We start from the raw sequence: 20,278 nt of genomic DNA on the forward strand, positions 1-20,278 counted from the left end.
AAACACAAACTCCTCACAGGTCTTCTGCTTCTCTTTTTTCCTTTCTTCCATTCAGCTCACACACGCCCACCTAATTTATCCTTTTAAAACGTTACTTTAAATATATGACTCGTATGCTGAAATATCTATAAGGAGTCTCTCTGACATGAAGAGAAAACCCACACCCTTTAGCCTAGAATTCAAAGCTCTTGGACGGCTTTGCCCGCTCCAAGTCCCCTAATACAGCCTCAACTAAACCAGAATATCCCAATCAGTAAATGGTCTAGAACCTTAACATTCTCAAGTGTTGGCTCTTCTGTTTCTTCTGCCTGGAATGACTTACTTTGTGGTTTCCATCAATCTGACGCTCATAAGGGCAACTTTAGATTCCACACTTCAGATCCTCTTGGCCCACTCAACCACTAAGACATCCCCCCCTTTGCTCAAGTCCTGCTCTACCAACTCATTAGTGCTGTGCTTTATGCTACTTGACACTTTTGGTGCGCACGGATACTTCTTCCCGGATAAATGGTAACTGCCTTATGACTGAGGGTTGTGTTTTATCTTTGGTATGTTAAAATTATCTATGACTATGCCTCTTCAGTAATCCCTTAGGAGTCGACACATAGTAAGTATTTTTCAATTAACTGAAACCTTAAGCATCATGTTTTCTAAGCAGTTTGGAAAATGTGCAGAAGTATGACACTCCACATTTTTATTTTTTACTAAGTGTTTAAAGATATGTAAGTAATATTTGAGTTAAGCATTATGAAAACCACAAAAGTTAAGTTTACCATTTGCCCAACTTCCTGTTTCTGAAAATGTCCTTTTCTCATTGAGTGTGTTTAGCTAGAGCATTTAAAAAGCTTGTCCAAAACTCACAATCATGGCTTGCCTTTAGCAGAAATAATGTGTGCTCCTGCTTCTCTTTGTAAATAATTGAATTTGCTTCTGCAGTTCAAGAAGATCGTGATTTTTGTGTGTGTGTGAAACTGACTTGTTTCTGCTTTCTTCGCATGTGCAGCAGACTATAAAGTCAAAAGAGAAAGCCCGTGCAATTGGGATATGGTGAGGAGGGAGGATAATAGAAGAGATTGACATGACTTCCATAGAAGAGTTATTTTTAAGTATAGAGAATGCCTGTCTATCCCCATGCTGAAAGAGCCTTTAGAAAATATTACCAGCATTGAAAGGCAGTGGGAGTAATTCCCATCACCTGGGATAGCTGTGCCAGTCTGCAGAGTGTTGCTGCCACCTGCTGCATGCAAACAGCCACGGAGGGGCTGTCACCTGGGTCTCGCAGCTGCAGGATACCCGATATGTAAGCATTCAGTTAATATTCTGTGGTCACACATCTGAAATTGTTATTCTCGCAGAACCTGGGTGGGTCCCAAAGGAAAATTAGTCAAATATGATGGCTTCAGGCCATAGAAATTTCTAGATGGAAGAATCATGAACTAAGCCCTGAACCATACCCAGAGGACAGATTTGCCGTATCGTCACTAAATGGGTGGCTCAGGCAGCCCAACCCCAATGAGAGGCAAGAATTCTACTGAAAATAAGTGTGTAACACTGGAGATAAATGACTATTTCTCTGTTTCTGAGTTCAAGGACTTTTTGGAACAATTGCTTCACTTCAATACTGTAAGAAATAGGAGCATTCTAACTACCCCAAAGAGGGTATTGTTCTTAGAGAATTCAATAAATTAGATTTGTATTGGTTTCTACTTAGGTAAACTCCTCTTAATAGGAAAAATGGAGTGGGATCATAGAATCCCTTTTCTAGGCTTATAATGCGTCCCGAATTAAGAGGGATGCCAGTGTGCAAATCAGGCTCTTCATAGTGCATCCCCAGGACTATTTTTGCTGCTACGCTTCATAACGTTGATTGACTAGAATCTCCAGGGGCAATGGGAAGAATGAAGCTACCCAGAGCAGTTATGTCTCAAGGACTTTGAGTTCCCCAGCCTTCCCTGGAAAATCACTGTCAGCACCGCCTGACCCAATATCCCCAGTGACCTGAAACTCGTGGGATGATGGGAAGGGGTGATAAGAAAGGCTTGGGGAGCACTAGACTAGGCAAGCAGTAAGTACATCTTCTCAATTCTGCAGGAAACGACTAGCTGAGGAATAATATGGTAATTATCATGGCAAGTACATGCAGTGGTGGTAGAGGGGGTGGTCTGGACACCCAGGAAGACAGTAGCCCTTATCTATTTACATGAAAACCTCTCTTTTCCCATCTAAACTTTAATCTCCTGAAGGCCGAAAGCATTTTCTTCTGTCTTAGCACTGTCCATATTCCCTGCAAGTTCTTGCATAGGAGAGATTGGTGTATACATGACCACAACCTGGCCAAAATTATCTCCACCTGACCTGAAAAGAATCCCATCTCAGGATTACAACTGGCCTTTTCATTTGTCTTTTTCTTGCTAGGTGGTGCCTATATTCTAGTAATGAGATTAGAGTCACAGGATATTTTAACCATTCATATGGTTGCATAAAGACACACGTTTATTTGTTGCTATTCTTTGTCCATCAAACTTATACGGTAGTCCACAGCCTAATGCTTGTTTTCTTGATGTTGGAGGGTCATGACAGCCTATTTTATCCCAGCCTGAAAAACTAATACAATTAAATCAGAGAATCATAGCAGGGAATAGTCATCATCATCTTCTACGAATAGCCAGACATTTCACCAAGGGGTCACTTTACTGAAACCTGGTTGCGGTTCTGTGTAAATAGGAGTAACTAGGCAGATGTAATAAGCCCAATACCTCGCTGAGGTGGGAATTCTCTGCCTTTGGATTCTGATTGTGACTGCCCTGCTTTGGCTTAGGCATGGATAAGCTCTTCTGCAGTCAGTAAAAAAGGGCTCCAGCCAACCTGGTGGGAGACTTCTCTATCTGACCTCCAACCTTCCCAGAGGAGGGGTAGAAAAGTAGCCCTCACTTCTTCACTCCCAGGAAATGTGCATTTCCCTGCAAAGGAGAGACAATAAAATTTGGTTTGATAGCTGACACTATTCTCTGTTACTTTATTAAAATTAAATGTGCTAATTCTTTGTTCTTTCACCCCAGGGCAATTCTGGAAAGAAAACATATCTTAAGATTGAACAGAAAAACTATTATGAAAGACACCAAGCTCACATTTGTTAAATGACTTTGTGCTCTTGAAAAGAAATGTATGAAAAGCACATTGCCAACTGCTCTGCATGATATCCTTTGTTTGGATTTTAGACACAGCTTGACTGACAACAGAGATCCTGAATAAGAGACTCTTTGGATGCTGAAAAGTCTTTTAAAGAAGGTGATATACTGATTTCAGAGAAGAATTTCAACACTGTTCTGTTGAAGGTTACACTCAGCCCTGAACCACATTACTTTCCTGTCTAAGTTTCATTTCCTGGGGGCTTGCCAAGCGATAAACAGACCCAGGCATGTGTGGTAGATTTGAGGTTTTTTAGCACGAAGTGGGAGGCTGGAGTTTGCTTTAAAATATCAATTGACTTTGTGATCATTATGGAAATGCTGGCCCACGGTCTTCAAAAGACAATGGAGAAAAAATGGAAATACTGTGCTGTCTGTATCATCCAGATACATTTTATCAAGGGTAAGACTTCCAATTGTCCCTTCTTGTCAGCTGGGCTGTTTAGGGGTGGATGGGGCCTGTGTTCATTTAAAATGCCTCGTTACTGCTGCTGAAATTGATCACCAAAGGGCAAATTGTTACCAAGGATTTCAGTTACCTATTTAAGTGGCAGATGTAGAAGAGATGCTAGAATATAGAAACGATTACTAATGAACACTAAAAATAAGAAGGGAATGGGTCATTTGTGCCACTGCTCTGAGGCATTTTCACCCATTTCCTTTCTCACAGGATCTCTGGAGTAATTGAGAAATTGTGTTTCTTGGAAATGAAATGCTCTCCAAACGGTTGTCAAAATGAATGCGGAAAAATTAAAAATCACAAAGCCATCAACGCTCAGAGATCCTTACTTAACTTTTTTCTCTCTCAAGTACTCTTCTTCTTATGGATATAACAAGTATTTCTCCTCCAAATACTAAGGTCTTTGGGAGTTGAATACACGTTGAATTTTAACGAGGCATGTGTAGATATGAACCTGGGAGACAAAGTGGAATCCTATGACAGTGCGAACAAGAGCCTACAGGGCCCATTTAAAAAGAGAAGGAAGATTAGCTCTGTATTCCACAGCATGAGAGTATTATAGTAAACCTGAGTGTCTTAAGAATTAACTGTGCTTTTCAGATGTAGCTATGAAAATATTAAGGAGAATTTCTAAATCAAAGGAGATTTTGGAACATAATGCTGTAGATGGGATCAGAGCCATATTTTCAGGCAAAGGATAGCTCAAAGCAAGTTACATGAAACTGTACTAACCTCTACCTACCAGACTTTTGCATCCACAAAAATATGATAATTCCCATTTGTCAAGTACTTTTACTTTTAAGAGGCTTGTTTCTTCTCAGTTGCTTGTCATCTTTTTATCTTTTCCTTTTGTGAACTGCAGTGGTACTTGTCACAGTAATATATCATTTCTGTAACAGGATTCCATGTTAATTCTAAAACTGAGGCCAACATAACTGAAGGCATGTCACGGTCTTAATGCCTAACACATTTTAAGTGTCCTGTATCACTTGATCAGACTGCTGATGGGAAACAGGCTCTACGTATGTCTAGTATTTCAGGACTATGGATTATTAGAGGTGATACTGAGTGGAACCTCTACCTAAGGTTAGATGAGGTCTTTTCAACCGTGATATACTGAAAGCCACATTTCTTACTCTAATCAACGAGACTGAACTGGGGAGGCAGTTTGTGGCTATAAGGGTTGTAGAAAGACTACAGACTCTTGGCAACTGAATTCGATCTTTTACTGGAGGTGTGACTTGTTTTTTTTTTTTTTTTTTTGAGACGGAGTCTGGCTCTGTCACCAGGCTGGAGTGCAGTGGCACAATCTCAGTTCACTGCAACCTCCACCTCCCAGGTTCAAGCAATTCTCCCGCCTCAGCCTCCCAAGTAGCTGGGACTACAGGTGTATGCCACCATGCCCAGCTAATTCTTGTATTTTTAGTAGGGACGGAGTTTCACCATGTTGGCCAGGATGGTCTCAATCCCTTGACCTCATGATTCACCTGCCTTGACCTTCGAAAGTGCTGGGATTACAAGCATGAGCCACCTTGCCTGGCCTGGAGGTATGCCTTGAGCAAACCCTTAAATCTCTCTGTGCCCCAGTTTCTGCCTTGATTAAAAAGGGGTTAACAACATCACCTGTGGCATGTGAAGGGGATTAAACAAGATAACATATGAAAGGCCTTTGTAAATATGTATCTTTAAAAAAAATTGCTATAAACCTATTAGTTTTTTTGCAGTTTCAGAAAGCATCACGTGTATCATATTCAGCTGTTGTTTTATAACCCAAAAAGCCAATTTTATTAAACATAAAAAGAACTGTCATGCTAAGTTTGCTGGTGTGCTTCAATTTTCAAATAGGCTTAATTTTATTCACAGGTAGTCAGAAACCTTCAATTATGTTTTGGTCAAACACATAGAAAAATTTTAGAAGTCAGTAATTTCCTCTAGCTTCTTTACGTCACTCCCTCCTCATTTATATTGTCTCATGCATCACTATCTGAGTCAGACACAAGCTCTCTTCCACCCCTAAAGCAGCCAGGGAGAAATTTCCTCAGTTGCTTCCTCACCTTACTGAAATGACTTAGGGTTTTTAATAGAGTCATTCTATGTGAATTATTTAAACTCATGGCTCATGTTCTTCCTTTTCAGGAGTTTGGGAACAAACTTTCAATACAGAAGAAGACATTTATGCTCCACTTGGCTCTGATGTCAACCTGACCTGCCAAACACAGAAGATAGGCATCTTGGTGCAGATACAGGACTTTAGTATTTCCTGTAAGACAAATCTATTTGCAATGAATTCTTTCAGATTTTTTCATTTTTAATTTTAAAGGATAATTTCACTGGATGTAGAATTCTGAGTGGATTGTGACTCTCTTAGTACTTGGAATACATATTCAGATCTCCATTCTTTCTGATTAAAATGAGCCACTAGTGATGTTATTAGTCTGCTGCATGGGATGACTTTTTGTTTTTGTTTCCTTGTTTTCTGCTCCTTTCAATTGCTACTTATATAATTTATTCTTTCTTTTTGGTTTTCAGAAGTTTGATTACATTGTGTCCACATGACTGACTGTGTTTGTCCTAGTCCCGTTTTGTTAAAGTTCTTGGATGTGTAGATTAATTTTAAGAAAATTTTTAAATAATCAAATAGGTGAAGGTTTTGCCCATTCTTTCATCAAATATTTGGTCCATCCCTTTACTCTTTCACTTCTTCTTCTATTACTCCTGTTTCATGTATGTTAGCATACTTGATACTGTCCTATCTGGCTCTGAAGCTGTTTTCATTTCTTCCCATCCTTTTTCTCCCTTAAGATTAGATACTTTGGAAAAAACTACTTTAAACTTCATATGGAACCACAAGAGAGCCCGCATAGCCAAGACAATCCTAAGCAAAAAGAACAAAGCTGGCAGTCACACTGCTGAACTTCAAACTATACTATAAGGCTACAGTCATCAAAACAGCATGGTACTGGTACCAAAACAGAGACATAGACCAATGGAACAGAACAGAGGCCCCAGAAGCAACACCACACATCTGCAACCATCTCATCTTTGATAAACATGACAAAAACAAACAATGGGGAAAGGACTCCATGTTTAATAAATGGTGTGGGGAAAACTGGCTAGCAATATGCAGAAAGTAGAAACTGGACCCCTACCTGTCTCCTTACACTAAAATTAACTCCAGATGAATTAAAGATTTAAACATAGAACCTAACATCATAAAAACACTATAAGAAAACATAGGCAAAACCATACAGGACATAGGCATAGGCAAGTACTTCATGACTAAAACACCAAAAGCAATGGCAATAAAAGCCAAGATAGACAAATGGGATCTCATGAAAAGTCAGAGCTTCTGTACAGCAAAAGAAACCATCATACGAGCAAATCAGCAACCAACAGAATGGGAAAATATTTTTGCAATCTACCCATCTAACAAAGGGCTAATATCCAGAATCTACAAAGAACTAAAACAGATATACAAGAAAAAAAGAAGCCCATTCAAAAGTGGGCGAAGGATATGAGCAGACACTTTTTAAAAGAAGACATACATGAGGCCAACAAACATATGAAAAAATGCTCATCGTCACTGGTCATTAGGGAAATGCAAATCAAAACCACATTGAGATATCATCTCACACCAGTTAGAATGGCAATCATTAAAAAATCTGGAGACAACAGATGTTGGAGAGGATGTGGAGAAATAGGAACAGTCTAACACAGTTGGTGGGAGTGTAAATTAGTTCAACCATTGTGGAAGACAGTGTGTGGCAATTTCTCAAGGATCTAGAAATAGAAATTCCATTTGACCCAGCAATCCCATTACTAGGTATAAACCCAAAGAACTATAAATCATTCTACTATAAAGACACAAGCACACATATGTTGACTACAGCCCTGTATACAATAGGAAAGACCTGGAACCAACCCAAATGCCCATCAATGACAGAATGGACAAAGAAATTGCAGTACATATACACCATGGAATACTATGCAGCCATAAAAAACGATGAGTTCATGTCCTTTGTAGGGACTTGGATGAATCTGGAAACCATCATTCTCAGCAAGCTGACAAAAGAACAGAAAATCAAACACCTCATGTTCTCACTCATAGGTGGGTGTTGAACAATGAGAACATGTGGACTTAGGGAGAGGAGCATCACATACTGGGGACAGTTGTGGGGGATGGAGAGAGACAGTGGGGGGTGGGGAGGGTGGGGAGAGAGAACATGGGAAGAAATGCCAGATACATTATGCATCTAAAGTTAAAGTGAAAATTTAAAAAATTAGATACTTTATATTGAACAATGTTCAAATACACTAATTCTTTCTTCAGCCATCTCAAATTTGCTATTGAGAACATCTAGCAAATTTTTCATTTTTATTAACATTTCAACTCTAAAATATGCATTTGCTTCATTTTATAGTTTTCTATTTCTCCACTAACATTTTCTCTTTATTGAGTCATTGTCATCTCTTGATTTAATCCTTTTAATAGACTAATAATAGCTTCTTTGGAGTCTTTAAATTCAACACCTGGGTCTGCCCAGAGTCAGCTGCAACTGCTTTTTTCCTGATTATGGGTCACACATTCCTGTTTTCTCAATGTCTCATAATTTTTTGTTGAAAACTGGACATTTTAATATATATACATATATATTTATAGACGGAGTATAGAATATATATATATGTTGCAACTCTATATTCTGTCTTATTTAGGTTCATTTTATTTTAGTAACTTATCTGTGCTTAAATTGAATGCCTCCTTTGCAGCTCAAAGCCATTGATCTCTCTGCTCAGATTTTAATACAAATAGTTATTTTTAAATTTGGCTTGCAAGAAGTTGCCCCTGCATTGGCAAAACCACTTTCCTGGTCCACCAGTGATTTTGGCAAAAGTCACGCTCAAACACGTTAACCCCATTAGGCTTCCACTGTTTATACATAGATTTGTGTGTCAATCAGGGACTGCATTCCAAGTTGCCAGACTTCCTTGGCTTTTACTTTTTGCTAAGCTCTTTCAGATCTCCCCCACTCAGTGTGTAGTTTCCTAGCCAGGGTATAATATGTGAAGTCCTTATCTTAGCCATTCCATGAAGGACCTCCATGTTAAAGGTCTCTCTGGTCTGTCACTGTCTTTGTTTTGTGCTGCTCTAACAGAATACCACAGACTGGATACTTTAGAAATGATAGATATTGGCTGGGCATGGTGGCTCAAGCCTGTAATCCCAGTACTTTGGGAGGCCGAGGCGGGTGGATCACAAGGTCAACAGATCGAGACCATCCTGGTCAACATGGTGAAACCCCGTCTCTACTAAAAATACAAAAAATTAGCTGGGCACGATGGCGCGTGCCTGTAATCCCAGCTACAGGAGGCTGAGGCAGGAGAATTGCCTGAACCCAGGAGGCGGAGGTTGCGGTGAGCCGAGATTGCACCATTGCACTCCAGCCTGGGTAAAAAGAGCGAAACTCCGTCTCAAAAATAAAAAATAAAATAAATTTAAAAAAAGAAATGATAGATATTTGTTTTCTCACAGTTCTGGAGGTTGAGAATGTCCAAGATCAAGCTATTGACATCTGGTGAGGGCCTGCTTGCTAAATCCTCTGGAGGGGAGAAATGCCATGTCTTCACATGGTGGTAAGGCAGAAGGCAAGAGACAAAAGGGGAATCAACTCTCCCTTTTATAACAGCATTAATGCCACTTATGAGAGCTCTTCCCTATCCCCTCCCAAAGATTCTACCTCCTAATACTGTCACAGTGGAAACCAAATTTCAACATGCATTTCAGAGAGACAAGCACTCCCAATGGGAATACGAAGTCAAACTAACCAAGCTTCAGGTTTTTGGAACCTACCAAGTGTGTCCCTATTATGGGAAAAGGTGAAAGGTTTCCACCCTTAGACCTAATTTAAGTCTGCACGTTGTGGAAAAAAAACTGCTGGTTTTTGCAACCTGCTCCATGTGGCTAAAACTACATTTCTTAATGACCAAGTTAGAGAAGGGAATGGAAGGAGCTGTAGGCAAAAAGACTGAAGACTCCTGCTGTTTTTACTAAAGCTCTGGTGATTTTTCAAGAAGAAATGCTTCACAATTTAATAATTACCTTGAGTCAATTTCCAAGGACCTAAAATTGTTGCTTTTTAAGCACGTTTGCCCAGTTTTGTACTTGTCTGTTTTTACTGACCTCCTCATGTCCCCATAACCAGAAGTCCCTCATTCCTACTCCTCATATTTTGATATTTCAATTGTATCTTTATTTAAAAACATGTATTCATTACTATTCCCTTTCTTATAACAATTATATATTCTTAGTGCTAAAGGTAAACACATAATCAACATTTACCACTAACCTTCATGTAAATGCATCTCCAGCCTGAAATGTATTCTACTGGAGAATCCTCAGGAAATGCTCATAGCAGCAATATTCTCTGAGTTCTTGCATAACTCTAGCATTTTTCTGTAGTCTTTATATTAAAAGGTTAATTTTGCTGAATATAAAATCTTTGGTTCACATTTTCTTTCCTTGAGTATATTAACTATGTTACTGTACTGTTTTCTGGCAAAGGACTGCTCTCACAAAGCTAATAACAATCTAAATTTTCCCCATGTTTGTCTTTGCTCAGTACTTTTATATGAACATACTTAATGTTGTCCATTCTGGGTCTGTTTTCCTATTTTGTAATCACTTAATGTGTATTTTCTAGTTGTGTTAAATTTTATATTTTTCTTGAATTACAGTTTTTGATATTTGTTCTGTTTAGTGATCTTTTTTAACGTCTTCTATTGTACATATATTTTATCTTCTTTGCATATCATTTTTTGAATCTCTTTTGTCAGTTTTTTCTTGTATTTTATAATTACATATTAATTTATTTCAAAATTTCCCTCATACTATTTTTAAAATGTATTTTAATGAATTAGCTTTTGTGTTTCTAGGTTTCTGCTTTTGTTATAATTTTGTCTTAATTTCTGGAGTGATTTTTTAAAAATTATTATTTCTAACCCTTTTGTGAATTTTCTTACCTATATTTTGTAAGCTTTTTTCTTCCACTGGACTCATTGGGAACTTTCCAAAGTTGTTCACAGTTTACATTATTTTCTTTCTTTTAGCTTATTTTGGATAATTTGGCTGTAGTTATCATTTACTTTGCTGTCATTTTGTGATAATATGCTCTTGTTGTTGTAGGAATGTTGTTTTTTTCTTTATTCTCTTTTCGCTTCTGTTATCCTTATAGGTTATTCTATCTCATTCCCTTTCTATTGCTCATGTTTAAGTTAAATGCATTCCTATCACAGAAGAGTGGGCCAGGCTAGCTTTTCTAGAGTGTTCAGTATCCCTGGAATCCCTCTTCTGTTATTTTCAAGGTAAGAAATTTGCCATTGTACTTTCTGAGTGGATTTCCTTTGCTTCTATCCCTCACTTTTGTCTAAATTGCCTCTTTGATTTCTCTTATTGGACCTGTCCTGTTTTATTGGATTCTACATCCAGCAGTTTTTTCTCCCCATGGCATGTGTCCTGAGAAGACATTTTTGCTCCAGCACTGACAACCCATTTCTTATTTTTGTTGAAGACACTGGTCATTTGGTGTCTGCAAACTCTCTTTTCCATTTCAGCTACTATTCTTGGACTAATCTGCCTGTCTTTCCAGCAATTACCTGTTACTAGGCAGAGACAGGTAGTGTGGGTTCTCAAGTTCTAAGATCCATCAGAAGAAGTCGATCTTCCTATGTTCCTTTCTGCACAGTTGCTGATAACACAGTGGCTCAGTGAATTTCCCCCAACAGTTACCAGGGATGTGTGGGTAGCTAGTGTTCTTGTAGAAATTGCCTATGTATTTTTAGTTTGGTTATCCTAGTTATCACCTTTGTTTTTATACAGGGTTTCAGGAATATTCAAAAAGTAATGCCACTTATCCTGCCAGCTTCCTGGAATCTGGACAAAGTTTACAAAAATGTAATACTTACATATTTACTGATATTCATTAAAATATAACTAACAGTTGTATTGCATGGACTTCACAGATATTAGTGCCCAAATCAGTATATTTTAAAGAAATATATATATAAGTAAAACAACTACAATCATTTCAAGAATAAAATTAAATAGTAGTAATGGTGGTATGCAAATAAGTCAAAAAATTATGATAGCAGAGGTAGTGTACAAACAGCTCCATTTTGAAGTGTGATCACTAAGTACTGCTTTACCTTAAGGGACAAGGCTCTTATTTTCCATTATGAATTTGGAGTAGTATTTGGAAACAGCAGCAGAGAGCAAGGAAAGTACTGATCCTACCTCCAGAACTTGATGAATTAAGAGTGCAAGAAAATATATGACTACTATTTGGAAATGCTATGGGGAAGATGTACTCTATGAGAAGTTCTGGCTTTAATTAGGAAAAGGAGGAGAAAGGGGTTATCAGTAGATAGTATAGCTGCTATTGGTGAGAGATTAAAGCATAACAAATGTCTAAAGGCTAGATATAAAATTTATAAACTGAGAAATACTCCATTAAAATATGTGTACTGTTGTATAGCATGTATTTTATGTGTGTGTGTGTATAATTATACATATATATAATTTTTAGACCTTAAGTGGTGCTTTAATCTTCAGGTTTCATTTCCTTGATCAGATAGAATATAAAGTTTCATAGCCTAGGCTTTGTCTTTTTATTTTGCTGGACTAATACTGTATAACAGTTATACTGTTATATAACATATTTATATATACACACAATGTTAGTAGCAATAAGAATGCTCATACTCAGTGATCCATTAATTACACTTCTGAGAGTTTACCTTAAGTAGCTGAATGGTCAGAGTAAAGCTATTAGCATAAGGATGATCCTTGCTGTATAGCATGTAATGGTTTAAAAGTTAAAAAACCCAGGCTGCAAGAGCACAATGATTCAATAATTGGAAATGACTAAATGGATGATGGTTGGTACATATGATAAAGTGACACAAACTCCCCATAAAGGTAAATCAAAAATAGTTCAAGAATCACACAAAACATTTAAAGTAACAGTATATATAACATTCATTGGTAAATAGGATTGCAGACTACAAGAAAACATGCATGTATGCAAACAAGATTTGAATAAATATAGAAAAAAGAATATAAGATTTTTAGGATATTTGGATGATAGAGTTGCCTTTATTTATACCTTTCTTTTGGTGTTAGAGTTTACTCACAATTTGCACATATGTATATACAACTTTCCCAATGGGAAAGACTACAAAATGGATATTTATCTTCTACTACCTTAAAAATGAAAATAATTAACACTGCTTCCTCAAAGCTCCCTTATCTATTTTTGTGTCATTCCTTTGTTGAAGGAACGTTTTTTTATAAGTTCTAGGAAGATTATTAGATATAAAGACTGTCAAAAGATCAGATTTTAGGGCAGCAAAACTATGACGTATGATACTATAATGGTGGATACATGTCATTACACATTGTCCAAACTCATAGAATATACAAAATTCAGAGTAAACCCTAATGTAAACTATGAACTTCGTGCCAGTGTGGGTTCATTAATTGTAACAAATGTGCCGCTGGAACAGGATGTCCACAGTGGTGGAGGCTGTGGGGGAGTCGAGGCAGTAGATGTACTGGGAGCTTTATACTTTCTGCTCAATTTTGCTGTGAACCTAAAACTACTCTAAAAAATAAAGTCCATCAAAATAAGAAGACAATTAAGGCCAGGTTATGAAGTTTTATATTCTATGTGATCAAGGAAATGGAAACTCACGATTAAAGCACCAACTTGGGGCTAACGCAGAGGAACGTGGCAAATGATGAGTTCGATTCTGTTCAGTTGTTTCCTTGTAATTTTTCAGTGTTTAGCAACAATTCTGTGCTCCTCAGTGACTCTTATACAATGACTATAGTGGGGGTTTGCCTCTCTGCTTTATACGTGCACTCTGAGGATAGCTGAATCTCTATACTAAAACTGTCTTTGTCTCTTTGACAAAAAGCACTTTACAAACCAATCGGAGATTCATGTATTTTCTACCTTATGTTTGTTACAGTTACACCAGATGAGTGGAAAATCAACCATACAATAGAAATAGAGATAAATCGGACTCTGGAAATACCATGCTTTCAAAATAGCTCCTCAGAAATTTCATCTGAGCTCACCTATGCATGGTTGGTGGTAAGTGTTGCCCTTTTCAGAGAATAACTGCAATGGTCTTTAAACATTAATGAAGTAAAATGAATAAGCAGTAATAATAGGGAAGGAAGCACACTAGATGACAGGCAGGCATTATGCCAGGGGTGGGAGGAGGGGTGGGGAAGGAAGGAGAGGACATTCAGATTCCTTCTCACAGCAAGCCTCTGAGTCTATGAATGCAGTAAATTAATTTATAAATTTGCTTCTAAAGGTTGATTTTTATTTCTAGCTATACAACAAACTATGATTACAGAAAGAACGAAGTGTGATAGTGCCCCAGAGAGGAGCCATATTCAGCAGAAGCCCCGACTTACAAATACTTGTTTTACAAACAACATATGCAGAGCTACAGACTCCCTTTTCCAAAAACACTTACTACTGCACCCTGGGAAATACACAACGTTGGCTTAGGCTGAGAAGCACAAATTCTAGTGCTTGTGAAATATAAGCAGGAAGTGTATATGAGACATGCAGGACTTGTATAAGAAACAGCCACTGCCCAGCTCTATTAATGCCACAAGGGGCTGCAGGCCTATAATTGCCATGCCTTCTCATTAAAAAAAAAAGCCAGAAATCTGTATTTTTATGAAAAATTTTCCAATTTAAAAATGATGTAGGCCAGACATGGTGGCTCACACCTGTAATATCAGCACTTTAGGAGGCCGAGGCAGGTGGATCACAAGGTCAGGTGTTCAAGACCAGCTGGACTAACATGGTGAAACCCCATCTCTACTAAAAATATAAAAATTAGCCAGGTGTGGTGGTGCACACCCTGTAATCCCAGCTACTCAGGAGTCTGAGGCAGGAGAATCACTTGAATCTGTGAGGCAGAGGTTGCAGTGAGCCGAGATTGCGCCACTGCACTCCAGCCTGGGCGACAGAGCAAGACTCCATCTCAAAAAATGAAAAATGAGGTGTAGAGCAAAAATAAATATTGGGCTATTATTTTGATGTGTAGATCAAAAATAAATACTGGTCTATTATTTTGCTAAAACACTCTAAACTATAACCCTATTGTAAATTTTAAAAATTTCACTTTGGCAGTTATGGTGGGCCAACTATGAAGTTGCTTCCCATGTCCTGTGTGATGACTAAATTCTCCCACTGCTTTTCTCACTTGAAATACTGCAGAGTTCATCTATGCAGATCTTCATCTATTCAGATGTATGATGTAATTTGGCCTAACCCTTCACGTAACTATATCATTTGTTTACTTTGTCTGCCTTCGATATTTTATCCTTAGTCTACATTATTCTGCCTAACGTATCAGTTTAGTTTAAAATCTAAATTTAATCGTAAAAACTAAAATTTTCTGAGTTTTTTTCTCATAAACAAAATCATCAGGAGTATAATAATAAATATGAAAGAACTGTGTCACTGGAACTTTAGCCAACCAAATGGCAGCCAGCTACTAATCACTGTATACCGTAAACCCCAAAACTGTTAGAAACAAATGATAAGAGAGACAAACACAATTACAGAGATGATGATAAACATGATTTCAAGAATCATAGAACAGGGCATTCATTTAGGTGATACAGAATATGATTCAATTACTGTATGTTAATTTTTATATGTTTATCAAAATGAAAACAGAGAATTTAAAAATTCTTATAAAACTCACAGAAGAACCTCCTGAATGTAACAGCTGGCACAATTTGGAAAATACTGTGATTGGGGTGGTTTATTATTCACATTACAAGCTACCTAGATTCTTGTGGACAGTCTCAGAAGCTAGACCTTATATGTAAAAACATTTCTTTGGGTTTGTGCCATACCCAAAATAATTGACTTGTGCAAAGGATTTTAAATACAACCTACTGATAACTTTTCACTGTCTAGGTATTTTTCAAATAGTAATAAAAAGAATTATATTTTAAAATAACTTTCACAAATGGCTTAAAACCCTACAGTGTCTCTTTGTCATTTGTCACAAGACATGTATGCCCCATATAGGATTTGCTTTCCAAAATGCAAGGCTTCCTGGACATTATCATTAGGACGAGTATAGGTCCACTGTTCTTAACAAACATGACACAACACAGTTCTGAGAAAAAGCTTAAGAAGTGGGATCACCTCAGGGGGGCAGAAATGTACTACACTAAACCTTTTAGTGATGAAATGCATGCCCTGCTTGTGTTACCAATATTTTCCCCCAAGAGGGCAGAAAGTTCCTATCCCAGTTATCACAAATTCACTAAGAATGGCAACTGGTTTAATAAAGCTTTACTGTCGATATTTTTACTGGAGTGTTCTTGCCTCATGGTGTGTAATCTGTTTTTGTAAGCAAATGTAAAGTCTTTGGTGTGTGTCTTTTCTGTGACTCTGAGCTTCTGGACAAAAAGTTGTATGGCTCATTTCAAAAATATCTACCATCTAGAATAGAGTCCAAAACATAGGTGCTCATAAATACTTAATAAATAATTTAACAAATTTGTATTTGTCCCTTTCCCCCCCAGTCTTATTCATTATTCTCATATTAAATTGATGATCACTAAATTCATGCTGTTTGATTGTTTAATGAGTGGCAGCTCATGAAGTATCAAAGACTTGACAACTGAAAAAGCATGCTTTATCAAGTAGCTTCCTTTAAAGAAACTAAGAAGGCCATATCAACATACCTTTGTGTTCGGCCAGGGCATTTAAAATAAATGAAGGCCAGAGAGAGTGCAGGTAAGGTCACACAGTGAGAGGGTGAGTCTTAAACATCCACTAGAACCTCAAGTCACGCTGCCACCGTAAAGAATGCATCATGATACAGACAACCTGAAGAATCCTTCTGAAGAAACCTTTCTTCAAAGGGAACCTGGTGTTGGCAAATGTACTGATTAAAATGCTACCATGCATTTCCTTCCTAAATGTCAAAATCTATTTGCTTCTCTCATTTACATCTATGTCCTACACTGTTGATGGCTGTGGGATTCAGCCAGTCCATTAAAGCATCTTGTGTCCTTATGAAGTGGGTTACATAGGGTGGTTATAGTTTCCCTTAAAGGAGAACAAACTGCCTGACAGTGGCCGGTGGTGAGAGCACCCTACAGCAAGAGGTAAAGGAGCAGAAAGGAGAAATCCCTAAATTCATGCAAGTGCAGAAACCCAAGATCGGTGTCTTTGGACTGATCTGTGCTTATTATAATAGTAAAAAACGCACCCATGAGTAGAGATTTCAGATGCTAATGAGACATGCCATGTTATCTACTGGCATGTACAACAATAGCACATGCACATCCAGAGGACCACCCAGAACATGCTTCATAGCATCATGCCTTCCCAGCCCCAGCCCTTCATGAATAATCATCTGAGACTCTCATAAAGGGAGCTTCCCTAGTATCAGTCAGCACTGTCTCACCTTTGAGTAGCCTGCTGTGATCAGCTGTGAGTGTACTTTTGCTTTGCAGAAAGCTCTCTTACCTCCTTTCACTTTGAACTTGCTCTCAAATTCTTTTGTGCAGTAAAGTCAAAAACCCAAGCTGGTGCCACTGGCAACACTTATATTAGGGAATAAACTACAACTCTTAGTGTCACAATTGTTACGTGCCTGCAAAGGACACAAATATTCCAGCCAATCTATATTATTGGTCTTTAATCTCTTCTTAAACTAACGATAATAATCACAATGATAAGCCAACTGTTCTCACAAACATTATATAATCTCTTTAGAAAGAGATCAAAAAATGGAAAGGATGAAGATGAGCTGAGGAGAGCAGAAACTTGCTATACTGAGCTCAGTAACTCTGGGAAGCTTCAAAGGCCTTCTACCCTGAGTGATTCATGAAGTCCTGGAAACAGTTTACAAACTAAAATTATCTAGGTCACTGAAAAATAAAATTTCTGTACATGAAATTTTATAAAAGTTAATTCAATTATGACCCTCATGGGATAGGTTATTAATGGAATTCTGTCTCATAAAACAAACTCCTTTGCTACATGTGCCTGCAATCATGCTAAGAGTGCTAAATGTGTTAATTGGACAGACTCTGCATTGTGGGAAGAAGTTACATTGCAGAACTGGGAATACATTGAAGTGGACGGGCAGCAGGTGCAAATGGACGGCGTAGCTAACATTCATCCAGCATGGGGGGTAAATAAGTAAACACAAAGGGTTCACCCTTTAATGGAAACTAATAATCTATGTGAATGGAGGGGTAATATATAAGAAATCCTACAAATGTGTGTTTAGACAAGATGCAGTTGGAAGCTAAAAGATAAGTGATATTTTTCCCATTTTATGCATTGGGATATAAGCATATACTTATCAGGAAAATTCTTCAGGCTTATTCTGGAAGTTTCTAAATATACTCTAATATTCTGTTTTCATAGGAAACTATCATCCTTATTTCCCACAATATAAATTTCACTTCAGTCCAATAAACATATGTGAATCTGTTTTGAGCACTAAGTCCTTCAGGGATACAAAACTATATTGGACGTATTTCCTACCATGATATACACCTTTAATAAAAATGTAAAAAATGGCAGCATGGGGAAAATCATTCAATTCTGACTACATGTAACTGGGAAGCCTCTTAAAAAGGTTATATTTGAGCTGGATAATTAAATAGTTGGCTGGCAAAAGACAGATGTGTACTACACCAAGACCCTGGGACCTCTAAGTACAAATTGGTAGTGCGGATGGGAAAAGGCAAAAGAGGGAATATTTGTTCCCAAAGTCAGTGAAAATAAAGAAATTCATGATTTTTCTCTTTATAATTATGAAGAGAAGGACAAGAATATTTCCAATTCAAACAATTCAATGTTAGCAACAAAATCATGTAACTGTAGATGCTCATACATCTTAAAATTTTCATCAACAAATGCATCTTCAATATGCTCTTCTTTAATATTTGTGCTACTTATGTTAAAAGGTAAAATGGTACTACAGACAGTGTTCGTTATGCTTATGGATGCCTCACTATTCAGAAAACAAAACTGTAACCTCTTACCTGATGGCCGCTGATTCTAATTGCCTTTAATAAAAAAATTAGTTTAGTTGCTAGGCAAACTACAAAAGTTGATAGTGACAACGATTAGAAAAATAGTGTTCTGGTGCTCTAGAACATGGACCTGGGGAGCTCTGCAAGCAGCTCGCCTTGACAGTCCTGACTGGATGGAGAATAAATGGAGGAAATGTGAAGAAAGGAAACAGTTTGGAGAAAAAAGGAGTAGCCATCAATACAGTTCACAGCAGTTATCGAATGAGCTCTGTACAGTCAGCCCCTGCCGCACGCTGTGGTCAGTGCAGCTCTCACGTGGAGCTGCTTTCAAGGAGCTCAGAGATGAAATACCATCACGAAATCAAGGAGGTTGAGCATCCCAAATCTGAAAACGTGAAATTCAAAATGCTCCAAATCTGAAACGTTTTTAGCGCACACATGATGCTCAAAATCAATGTTCAATGGATAATTTCGGATTTCAAATTTTCACATTTAAGATGTGCAACTGGCATAATGTAAATATTCCAAAATCCAAAACAATCTGAAGCCTGAAACACTTCTGGTACCAAGAGCTTCAGATAAGGGATACTCAACTTGTAGTGCAAAGGTTCCTCTTCTAAACTGAAAATTTTAATTCTAGTACAAAAACAAAAAAAGTCTCAATGACATATTTTAGGATTTGTCAAGTCTTTAAGGGACATACAACAGCAGTTTAATGATTCAATATGTCCCTTCCAGCCCTTAGCATGCTAATTATTTTATTAAGCTCCTATACATAATTTATATATGCATTTGTTTCTCTTCTATGGCTCCCGATTTTCATATTTGTTTGTGTGTGTGTGTGTGTGTGTGTGTGTGTGTGTGTGTGTGTGTTATTCTCCTTAAGTAGATTTTTTAGTACAAAAAAATCTAATTTAAAATTAGATTTAAAAATCTATTTTTTTTAGATTTTATTTTGAGGCAGGGTCCCACTCTGTTGCCCAGGCTGGAGTGCAGTGACACAATCTTGGCTCACTGCAGCCTTGACCTCCTCAGGCTCAAGTGATCCTCCCACCTCAGCTTCCCAAGTAACTGGGACCACAGGCATGTGACACCACGTCTGGCGAATTTTTTTGTATTTTTAGTAACGACAGGGTTTCACCATGTTGCCCAGGTTGGCCTCGAACTCCTGGGCTCAGGCGATCCACCATCGTTGGCCTCCCAAAGTGCTGGGATTATAGGCATGAGTCACCAAATACAGCCCTTTAGTAGATTGTATGTAGGAAAGGCAAGGACTGTTTCTTCTACTACTTTTGGGAGACTGTATGTAGCAAAGCCATTAACAGTAGGACTTTGGAGGAAACTGCTGTTTTGAAGACCTGGATTTCCACTACTTATTACCTATGCAACCTAAGGGCTGCCATGAGAGTGAGGAAGTAAGGCCCTGAACCTTGGGAGCAAAATTTAAGGGAGCACAAAACAATTAGTAATCGAGATAATTTTATTTTTAAAAATCAAAATTTGGGAAAGTACATGATGAACGAAATA

At 37.8% G+C, this 20,278-nt stretch overlaps 1 protein-coding gene across 1 annotated transcript in view; it reads left to right on the forward strand.

The window, feature by feature from the left end:
• Positions 1-3,424: 3,424 nt before the first annotated feature.
• Positions 3,425-20,278, forward strand: part of CD96 (CD96 molecule) — a 90,778-nt gene continuing 73,924 nt past the window's right edge. The window contains 4 exon segments of the mRNA XM_078352416.1: positions 3,425-3,591; positions 5,785-5,933; positions 9,377-9,522; positions 13,616-13,799. Coding sequence (XP_078208542.1) covers positions 3,501-3,591; positions 5,785-5,933; positions 9,377-9,522; positions 13,616-13,799 — 570 coding nt within the window. The 5' untranslated portion in view covers positions 3,425-3,500.

Source organism: Callithrix jacchus, chromosome 15 (genome assembly GCF_049354715.1).
Source record: "Callithrix jacchus isolate 240 chromosome 15, calJac240_pri, whole genome shotgun sequence".
NCBI classification, from domain to species: domain Eukaryota; kingdom Metazoa; phylum Chordata; class Mammalia; order Primates; family Cebidae; genus Callithrix; species Callithrix jacchus.